The sequence below is a fragment of the Colletotrichum gloeosporioides genome (assembly GCF_011800055.1).
Source record: "Colletotrichum gloeosporioides strain Lc1 chromosome Unknown consensus_33, whole genome shotgun sequence".
In the NCBI taxonomy this organism is placed as follows: Eukaryota; Fungi; Ascomycota; class Sordariomycetes; order Glomerellales; family Glomerellaceae; genus Colletotrichum; species Colletotrichum gloeosporioides.
In genome coordinates, this window is record NW_025544678.1 from 205,531 (window position 1) to 215,948 (window position 10,418).

The following is a 10,418-nucleotide window of genomic DNA, read 5'->3' on the forward strand; positions in this document are numbered from 1 at the left end:
CGGAAAGCGCAGTAGGCGAAGCAAGCACAGGTGCAGACGCAGGTCCAGTTGCGGGTGCAGGTTCAGCCGGACTGGCAGGAAGCGGGAGGCTAGGGCAGCCAAGCAATGTTGAGAAGAAGAACAATGTACCTTTCCGTGCCATGTCATCGTGGATATATTGCCTGATACAAAGGAGACCCAACGGCGGCGTGCATGCGACTCATTTGTTGGTAGATGGGTTGAGTTACACAAGCGCGTCCCGTCATGGACGAAGGCGGCAGCCACGGCGACAACGAGACACGCTCCGCCAGGGTTGGTTGAGAAAGAGTGAAAGAGGGGGATGTGTCGCTGCCACAAGCCCAGATCACCCAACGGCTGATGTTGGCCTGCCATGTGGACTCTGAAGGCGGGATTCAGGATGTTTTCCACGGGCACACATCACATTTTCGAAAGGTCTAATGCTTGATACGAGCCTCTGGCGCGTTGGCTCGCTCCAGCTGGACCGGGGATCGCTGCAGGCGCCACTGAGGGTGCCCCGCTGTTAGCGAGGGCCCGCCAGTTTCTCCTGGCTGATCAGCACCGGGACAGGGACTGGGTTAACACGGAAGCTATTTTGAGCTGGGAGGAAGGCGGAGACGGCAGCAAGGATTGCCTAAGCAGTGTGTCAATCCACGGGTGTTTTTCACCTGCTTGCTGCAAAAAGGAAGCGACCATGGTCCATGGCCACGCTCGCCCGCTGTTTCCCCCACATGGGCTCAGCGACAAAACAGGGCCTCCTCGCCTCCCGGCCGTTGCAGGGACCGGCTTCCACCGTGGCTTCTCACCTTATTTCCTCGCTTCACCTGAAGTTGAAGCTGTGGACTGACAGAATGGCTGCGAAGCCGAAGCCCTCCACGCCGTCAGACTTCATCCCACCCATCCATCCACCCACCGTGCTACGGATACCATCCTGGGCTGTCGTCTCCCACAATAGCCTTTCGTCACGGACATCTCCTCTGTTCTCCCGCATCCTCCATTCCTCCTCCGTCCGACCTTCTTCCACGCTGACCTGCTCCCAGCTACCTTTCAGCTGCCATTAAGGTTAGGGTTTGCCCGTCTCCCAAGAGCTCACATAATGCCCATCCTGCAGCTGGACGCAAACCATTAGTCCCTGACAGCACACTTCGTATTGCGTCGTCCCATCAACTGACACTTGCATCCCAACCACTCACGGCGCCTCCCACACCTCCAACATCACCACCATCCTGCATGGAATCGTGGGTAGGCTTCCCTGCTCTGCTTGGCCCAAGCTCGCCTTATTGCGCAGGCCAGGAGGTACTACTTGCCAGCTACCCAGCTACTGCCTGCCAATTGCCTACAAAAACCCTTCATCCGAAAGACGTGTGGCGGCGAAGATGCTGCAAGCCAGCCGAAGAGACAGAAATAGCCCAACCAATTGCCCTCCGTCCCAACCAACCACTCGGCATGCAAAACGGACAAACGACATGGTCTCTGGCTTTCGCGTCTCCCAAAGACTCGTTCATCGGCGACCACCAGTTCTCCCCACAAAATCACCTGCCGGGCCACCCCTGGTTCGATCCGATCGAAATTTGCTGTAGGCGACGTTCCTGGAGCTAGTCCTCTTCGGCTACCCGTCCGAGCATCGCCTCATACCTCAAACCGAAGCTACCATACTCTGACGACAAAGCGCTGCCCGCACGAGCATCTTGTTTGCAGAACCCATCGAAACAACCTCGCGGAAACTCCAGTTAGTCTTCTCTGGCGCCGTGGCCGATCCGCTGGGTGCTTTGGCAATCCCGTCCGACCACGCTGATGGCTTGTAGAGCCGTTAGCCAGTGACGACCGAATTTGAAATCACGTTGCAGGCGTGCAGGCAGGCTAACAACACTGACGGCTCGCCATCTCTCCACGATCTCCCGATTGACTGCATGGAAATAGGGCGATTGGAGACTGCATTGAGTTTATCTCTTGGGCTTCTCAGGTTGACCAAGCCGTCAAAACACTGCTTGCTGCATTGCTGTGATTTCGTCTACTCACTACTGCAGAATCGTACCAATGCCTTGGATACGGCGCACTTGGCGCTGGACAACGAACTCATAAGCTGATTCACTAATCCTCTCCTAGAACCCTGAGACATGCTCCCTTTAGTTCCCGCCCAGGGGCCCGGCCAAGTAGGACCCTGGCCTCACTGGCATGATCCAAAGCCACCAGAAGGAGAGGTACTGAGGCACTCATGAGGAATCTGAAAACAGCTTTCCTGCGATAGTAAATAAAAGCAGGATAGAGATACCGCTACATTCTGCATCAAGTAGTGAACGTCGAGGTAGACGAGGGGGCCGCTAAAGATCTCAGGGTTCTAGGAGATACATAGGATTAAGAAGACCGATGCCAACTCCTAGATCTACGAATCGGGACATCAATTCGCCAAACAGGCTAATGAGGATTGGCGCCACCCGGCACCCGCTCTTTCTCACGCATGTACTTGTCCACAGACTCAGGTCCCGGACTGAAGTGCATGAAGAGCTCGTTACCCTCGTCCCAGTTGATCAGCCCCGACGGCATACCGGTTCCTTTGTCCTTGCGGAATAATGAGTGCTTGTTGTGGCGTACCCAGTGCTTAACTCGCAGCCTCGCCTCGTTGTCGACCTTGAGCTTTACTGCGATCCACTTGTCCTTGGGGCGATGATCGCACGTCATCATGGCGTCTGGAGACGACGGTGCCTCCGCGGTCTTGAGGACTCCCATGTCCACCCACATGTTGTACTTTGTCTGCTGGCAAGGCAAGGTAATTTTCAGAAACTCGAGGGCTGGCGAGACGGTGAGGTAGATGCCTCTCCGTGGATTTACCAGCGTCTTCATGAGGATGTCCATCCACGTCGCGTACAGAATGGCAAAGTCGGTCTGGGAAAGATGGGTCGAACCTTTGATGGTCATCATCCAGGTGAGTGCCTCCTGTTCTCTCGCCTCGTTGCAGATGTCGACAAGTCTGTCAAAGTTATCCTGCCAATGCATAAAGGCCTCCGATCCGATCGACAGAAGCGGCTTCTTTACGCGATGTCTAGCGTTCTCTCCCGGTCGAGGCGTGGCGGGACCCCAAGCGTCGAGGATGATGCCTTGACCTACCCAGCTGAGCGACTCCGTCCGCAGCATCTCAACTATCGTTGCCCCACCAAATGAATGTCCCATCACTGTCACGTTCTCGAGAAACATCCTCTCCTTCCAATCGTCCCAGTCGATCCCAGTGAGACCCTTGGAGCTGGACGCCACATTCCCCTCTTTCCTTAGATTCATGGCCTCGACTTCGTGACCGCGACCGTCGTTAATTTGTTCGAGTATCCAGTAGGCTTCCTCTATTTCCGACATTCGCATTTCGATCTGCGCACTGCGCAGCACCGTATCGACTCCCTTGGCACTGTTGGGTGAGGTGTCCTGGGCGTTGTCCTTCGGGAAAAGGTAGTCCACGCAGTAGTGGTCACTGGTTCCCTTATTGCGCTTCCTATTCTTGTTGGCGGGCACGTGCTTGACGTTGGCCTGCGCAGACGAAGAGTCGCTGTCGGAGGTCTCTCGATTCTCAGGGATGTTGACGATTGTCCTGGCTCCGCTTCCGTCCCGATGTTCCATGGCGACCACGATGAAGCCGTAGCTCGCCAGCTCTCCGCAGATGGCACTGTAGCACAGTCTCGATCCTCCCAGCCCGTGACTGAATATGATGACGGGGAACTTCGGTTTTGTTGATGTATTGCACTCCTCGTTCCTCGCGGCCTCACCTGCCGGCCCCTCGTCCGTCAGCATCTCCTCCGGCCAGTTCTCCGCCAGCTTGGCGTTCCTAAGCGCAGGAAGCTTCGTGAACATGGTGGTCGCAGCGATGTACGCCGTCACCGGCAGTTCTGGGATGCTCGCGAAGTTGGCATATCCCTTGCAGGTGTTCAGCCTCGGACGCGGGAGCCATCCCACGCGCGAAAGCTTCGGATTCTTGGTCGTCTTCTCCGCGTCGCTACCATCTTTGACCGTATTGTTGTTATTGTTGTTGCCGTTGGCGGTGGGCGTGCTAGCCTTACGGCCGTGCCTGGACACCGGGTCGCCGCCTTCGACCTTGGTCTTGAGGGTGCACGGGTAGAAGACGGCGAAGAGCACGGTGTCGAGCCTCAGCAGCGGGACGTTGTCGCGCCTGAGCTGGGAGACGGTGCGCGGGCGGCGGGCCGGGGCTTCGATCTCGAGGAAACCCACGCCGTAGGGACCTGTGTAGTAGGGCAGCGTGTGGAGGAAGCGTTCGCGGAGCGATTTTGGCGGGTGCTTTTTTGCCGATCGGCGTCGTCTGTCGTCCTTTGGCGGGGGCGTCTTTTCAGACATTGTGTGGCCGATATCGATAGCGATGAGGGGCGGATGTGATGGGTGGCAGTTTGAGGTTGCTGCTCCTGTCAATGGCCTGCTCAGCTGCTGGTTGTCGATGAGGGCGTGCCCGGTGTCTCGCGAAAACCTCAGGATAAAAAAGCGAGGGCGGTTGTCTGAATATAGATGTTCTCTCACCGCAGCATGGCTTTAGGAATTTCGAGCGCAAGGGGAATAAAAGAAATAAGACAACAAATCGCCCTAGGGAGGAGGTCTAAACATTCCGGAGTGTTTTGCTGCCATCGCAGAAAAGAGTTTAGGTTTCAATTCTCAAGAAGGCGCCACGGCGAGCGTCCCATGTCTCTTACCCCCTTTCGTTTCTCGCTCGGTCGTCGTCGGCCATTGTATTTGGAAACGAAGGTAGGTCGTCGCATAGAAAGAACGGTCGAAATGGCTGCTCCGAAGAGTCCGGGTATTTGTGCACTGACGTCATGCAGGAGGTAGTCAGGTATGGGTTCTCTTTCTCGTTTAGCAGCACCGCCCGCGCCGCCCCCGGATGGTGTTTCCGCGTCAGTAAGGTAGCGTACCTTGCAGCAGGGCTGTGGGAAAAGCAGGGGGGGAGTTGTGCCTTCCCATTTTTTTCGTTTCGCGACAAGGTCTTATTTCCGTGGAGAAGCGAGATGTATTTGACATGTGAGACTCCAAGGGGACAGGTGGAAACCGTTGTGTTGGCTCGTCCTTGCTGTTTTGAATCACTCTCATCTTCGTAGGGCAGGAAAGGTTTCACTCAGCAAGACAGTCTCCAGAAGGGAGACAGACACAAGGCCGTGCGCGGTTCGGAAAACGCAGGAAAAGCAAAATAGAAGAGCTCAATTCCTCCTGCTGTCGCATTTAACATGGTATCTGTACGTTTGAGTGTGAAGGTGTGTTGAGACACAAAACAACGGCATGCCGTTAGTATTTTTCCTCTTCCCATATGCCCCCAATCCCCCCGTCTATCCGAGTACTCCCTCCATCCCCAATTGACATCGTCCAAACCTCAGAAAACTCCTCGTGTTCGTGTGCCCCGAATTCGGCACCGTGTTCGCTGCGGGACCTTCTGTATAGAGACGCGCGATTACGTCGTTCATCCCGTTGTGGAGAAAGGTCGATGTCCAATCCGGGGCGCCGGGAGCGAGATTCGGGTTTCGAGTCGCGTGCCTCGCCCAGCGACGTCCTCTCCTCTATCTCTCCCGATGAGTCGCCCGCGCTGTGTCGTGTGCCACTTATCCTACAATAGGTGGAAGCCTGTACAAAGATTGGGCCTCTCGGTATCGAATGTGGAAAAGCCGGCGCGACACTTGTCTGGACGTCGCGACCGGAAGGGGGGACCGTCGGTGCCTCGGTGGAGTCGGATGACGCCAAGCCTACGTTTTCAAGGCGATTAAAATGGGGGCCACACCCGGCGGCCGGTCCGAATCGCTGACCCGCCTGCCCAATCGTCCGGCAAATGTAATCAAAATCAAAGGTATCCACTCCCGCCTAGCCTAGCTTCAGTTCTGGTTGTAGCGGTTGTTGTCCAGAACGCTGTCAAACTGCCACAGCTCCGGCTGGTACTCCATCGGCAGCCGCCAGTCCGCCATGTCCATGAATCCATTGAAGAACTGGGGCTCGGGCTGGGGCGTCATTGTCATGTCGACGAAGCCCGGCTGTTGCTGTTGCTGGTCCGACATGGATAGACTCGTCATGGGCCCCAGCATGCCGTCCGCCCCGCCGTTGATGCTGCCGCTGCGGACGGAGGCCGCCGTCGTGCCCGTCATCGGGGTGTCCGGCGGGAACCCCGCGACGACGGACTGGCGCTGCATGCCGGTTCCGGGGGACGTGCCGCGGAGGGCCCCGGGCGGGGCCTGCAGGGCGGAGGTCTGGGGCCGGGCGATAGGGAGCATGTGCGGGGGCAGAGTCGGGGTGTTTGCAAGAACGGAGGCGGCGACGTCGGCGATGACGCTGATGATCTGGTACGAGATGACCTTCTCGTGGTCCGGGTCGAACTTTTCGAAAAAGGTGAGGACGGTCCGGATGAGGTCGAGGTCGCGGCGCGCGCGTGGGGATGTCTTGTTCTGGAGGATGTTGACGAAGAGGATGTCAACGGACCAGGCGACTTGGTAGAGCAGGTATCTTTGGGGGGTTTGTTAGTAAGATGCTATGATAAGCCGGAATGGCAGAGGGGAGACTCACGGGGTGTAGGGGTGTTCGATCTGATGGTAATTGAGCAGGGAGATGGCTGCTCGAGATGCGCTGACGCAGAGGGCCAGCGAAGGCCCGATGTCGCCTTGTTCGAGGCCTTCTTGGTCCTCGAGGGCCGGCAGGCGGAAGGCCGCCGAGTGAATTGCCACAACGAGCTGGAAGTATGTAAAGTGCAGCGTCGTCAGACACACCATGCGGGCAAAGTCGCCGTCCAGGAGGGCCTCGACGCGCTCCGGGTGGATCATCTCGGGGATGCTCTCCCTCCACTCCTGCAGCTCCGCGTCGAGGCGGCGGATCTCGGACTCGAGCTCCGCGGGCGGGACGCTGCTGCGCGAGTACAGCGCCGCCGAGATGCGTCCCTGGATCTGGGCGAGGCGGACCTGCTGCAGGAAGAAGTTGAGGGTGACGTCGTTGGGGTAGTAGTACATGGCGTAGCCGTCCGCGGGGTGCTCCTCGGGCAGGTCGAGCAGGAAATCGTCGTGGATGAGCGGCGGCTTGCCGAGTCGCAGCATAAGGTCGTGGTCGAGGATGTAGGCCTGCCAGAAGAGGCGGCGGCGGTGGAGGTGTTCCACCGGGTTGAGGTTTGACGCGTCGGCGAAGGCGAGGTCCGGCTCGGGGCGGTGGTAGCCGGACATCAGGAGGAGCTGGACCGTGAGGCCGAGTAGTGTCAGGGCGATGTGGTTGTCGGACATGAAGCTGTAGTAGAGGATCTTGGTGCGGTCAGCACAGGTGAAAAAGGGGTAGGGCGAGGGGGTCGGGAAGAGGCTTACTATTGACAATAACGATCCTATTGTGAGCGGCGATGGCGTGCGGAGGACTACATTTGGGATCATGCCGAGGGCGTTGTGGATGTACTTCTCGTAGTCTTCCTTGTTCCGCATGCGGTTCCTCTTGCGGAGGGTGTGGGCGATGATGGAGTTGACGGCCATCCGCCAGCCCGGGTCTGCGATGGGCTGGCCTTGAAAGTAGGCGCGTAACGCTGCTCGTACTTCATGCTCTTGGAAGAGCCGGATGCCGGCGTTCATCGTCACCATGTAGTCTGTGATATACCTTGTCAGTGTCGTGCTCACGAAGAGCTCGTGAGGCCTCTCGTACCGTTCACGCAGTCCATGATAACATGGTTGGGAGGAAGCGGGTGGTTCAGCTCATCGTGCTCCAGCCACGGCTCCGGCCTGAGACGATCAAATTTGGGGTGCAGGCCATTGAGCGCGTTGCTGAACCGTGAGTCTCCGATGAGAAGCTCAATCTGCGCCAGGCCCTGCGGTGAGAGCAGCGAGCAGGCACCTGATAGGCCAGCCACGTTAGCCGTCGTCTTTCTCTTGATTGTCATGATTGTCCAGGTTCTCGATGAGCAGACAGACTCTGGACCTTGGTAGCTAGCCAGGACAACAGGTCCAACTGCTCTGCGGAATTCCCAAGGGGGTTAGGTATTCTTACCTGCAGCAGCGACCACCTGCTCACTTGGCGCCCCCACATAATACGGCCTCGCCCCGGTCGACGAGCTGGCGGACGGCGGCGACGGGTACGTGTCAGGGTTCCCGGACGACGGGCTTGCGCTGCTGGCCTTCCGTCTCGACAGGGGGGAGTGGGAGGCCGAGACCGAAGCCGACGCCGCCCCTGCGGAGGACGTGTTTGCCGTGTTCGTCGCCACCGCCGCCGCCGGTGGTGTTGGCTGCGTCGTCAAAGGTGAGACGCTTGATGTTGCTGCTGCTGGCGCCGTCGGCACTGGTGCCGACGCTGAAGCTGAGGACGATGATGCTCCCGCCGGCTCGTTGGACTGTGGCGACCCCTGGTGGTTCGTGGTCTGGAGCTCCTCCACCAGCTTCTCCATCTGTGCCAGCCTTGTGACGACATCCTCATAGAGCCTTGGTATGATAATATTAGCAAAGTTCCATGTCCGATACGATCGGCGGTAACGGCCCCGCCCGCGCTGGGTTAAAGGGCGGCAGGCCGCGCGGGATGGTAAGGTAAGGCCAAGGATCGTCACGAATAAGGGGAAGGGGGCAGAGTAAAGTGAAGAGAGGGGGGCCAGCAAACTCACGGTCTTTGACGCCGTCCTGAAGAGCGTCGACCTTCGGGCCAGGTACATTCCAAGCCATACCTGACGCAGTTGGAACAGATTGGCGTCTTGTGGTCGCATCGAATCTGTAAGATGCCGTACCGGATCACCGGTCCGCCGTCAGCCAAGATGTTCATTCGACAAGCTGTTATTCTCCGTTCCCCGTTTTCTGCCCTCTCCCCTCATTGCCATCAATCTGCCTTTGGCCACCCTAGACACTTTGACCCAGCTACCCGGTAATGGTTCACGGGTTCGCGTGCGTGCCCGGCCCAAATCCACCACGGCGAGAATTGCCGCGCTCCCCTGATGGGCCGGCTCCTCAGCTTCACCCATTCACAGGGCCGGACGGGGCAGGCGGCCACGCGATCCATGGGTACGGGGAGGGGGTGGAAGAGGACGATCTCATCAACATACCTTGCGGCGCCGACATGGAGTGCAAGCCAACGGACGCGGCCTCGGAAGTGCGTCGGACCCGCGGTTGGCCGCTTGTCCGTCTGGCGGTGACTGCTGAGCTTCGGGGCTCTGCTCCATAACTTTTTTTTCCCCCCCTCTGTGAGGAATCCCTCGGTTTCGCTCTTTGGAGGGTTCCTCGCTCTTGGCACAAATAAAACCGGACTTGTTCGGCGTGCGGTCTACCTTATTGATTGTTTCTCGACCTGCAACTCTTCTTTTCTTGCTTTTCCCAAGCTGTTGGAACCGAGAACGAAAGGACGAAACCAAATATCCGTGGCCTGTGGTCCCTCCTTTTTCCCCTCTTTTTTTTTGCCCTCACCTTCTTCGCGCGCGGGCAAGTTGGAGACCGTACCGTACCGGGTTAAGAAAAAAGGGTAAAGGAGAAGAAAGAAAAGACCAGCTGAGCGTCTCTGCTGCTTGCGTCAAACAGACAGGGCGACCGACGGTGTTTGGGCTCGGGGGCTTAGGGTGGTGGGTGGTTGGGTTTGGGGGCCAGAAAAGCATGTGTCATGGAGGGGTGAGTGCCAGCGCCGCGGGAAAAGACCCCTACTAACCGCTCGTTAATCCCTCTTTTGTCCTTGTCTTCTCTCTGGCTGGTTGGTTGACTGGCTGGCTCTCCTCACCGGTTTTCTTCGTCGGTGTCTCTCGTTGGTTTCGGCGTTTGCTTCCGTAGCGTTGAATCCTTCGACTGATCGTCGCCCACCTCTTTCTCTTCCTTTGTGTCGTCGTCGTCGCGCTTTCCTTTCCCTTTTCGTCCAACTTGGTCGCTTCTCTCTTCTCTCCTTTCTCGCTCGCTCTCTCACTCTCTCTTCTCTCTCTCTTGCTGTCTGGCCCTTCTCGCAAATTGGACAGACAGGCTCTTCTCGAGACGGAGATTTTCAGATGTCCGTCCGAGTGCGCGGATGGGCGCATACGCGGTTTATACCCCAAGTGATGCAGTGCGCCCCCCGACGCAACCTGATGCTGGTCTTGTGTTTTAGGGGTGAAGTCTAAATGCCCAACTCTAATCCGTTCGGGCAAAGCGTCCGGGGAGTGGGGTCCGTCTCCCCGACCTGCTGCCCGCAAATTAGGCCGAATCTTCTCGTATTATCCGTATCCTCGTCCCTGACGGAGTAGGGCGCGCACTCTTGGGCGGTGGCATCCCGCCGATGCTGCGCCGAATCCGCCGACCAATTTATACAAGTGCCCATTCCAGGCCCGTGTACCGCCAAAGATGGTCTCTGCACCTCGGCCTCATCTTCTTTTTTCTGCCTCATCCCAGGAGATGACGAACCGCGCGAACTCTCAGTGAGCTTTCATTGCCCAGCGACAGCAGATTGTGCAGAAGGGGAACAAAAGGACCTAACGGCGTGCAACTCTAAAAATCACTTAGCCC

At 57.8% G+C, this 10,418-nt stretch overlaps 3 protein-coding genes across 3 annotated transcripts; all 3 read right to left on the reverse strand.

Annotated features, from left to right (window-relative positions):
- Positions 1-2,412: 2,412 nt before the first annotated feature.
- GCG54_00000099 (Platelet-activating factor acetylhydrolase) lies at positions 2,413-4,329 on the reverse strand (the record flags this gene model as incomplete). The annotated part of the gene is made up of 1 exon (XM_045400242.1): positions 2,413-4,329. One exon carries the CDS (start codon positions 4,327-4,329, stop codon positions 2,413-2,415), a length of 1,917 nt encoding a protein of 638 aa, XP_045265892.1.
- A 1,511-nt stretch (positions 4,330-5,840) lies between these two features.
- GCG54_00000100 (uncharacterized protein) lies at positions 5,841-7,861 on the reverse strand (the record flags this gene model as incomplete). Its single annotated transcript, XM_045400243.1, has 3 exons — positions 5,841-6,462; positions 6,523-7,570; positions 7,627-7,861. 3 exons carry the CDS (start codon positions 7,859-7,861, stop codon positions 5,841-5,843), a joined length of 1,905 nt encoding a protein of 634 aa, XP_045265893.1.
- A 199-nt stretch (positions 7,862-8,060) lies between these two features.
- On the reverse strand, positions 8,061-8,630 carry GCG54_00000101 (uncharacterized protein; the record flags this gene model as incomplete). The annotated part of the gene is made up of 2 exons (XM_045400244.1): positions 8,061-8,362; positions 8,573-8,630. The coding sequence occupies 2 exons, from the start codon at positions 8,628-8,630 to the stop codon at positions 8,061-8,063; spliced, it is 360 nt and encodes a 119-aa protein (XP_045265894.1).
- Positions 8,631-10,418: the final 1,788 nt, after the last annotated feature.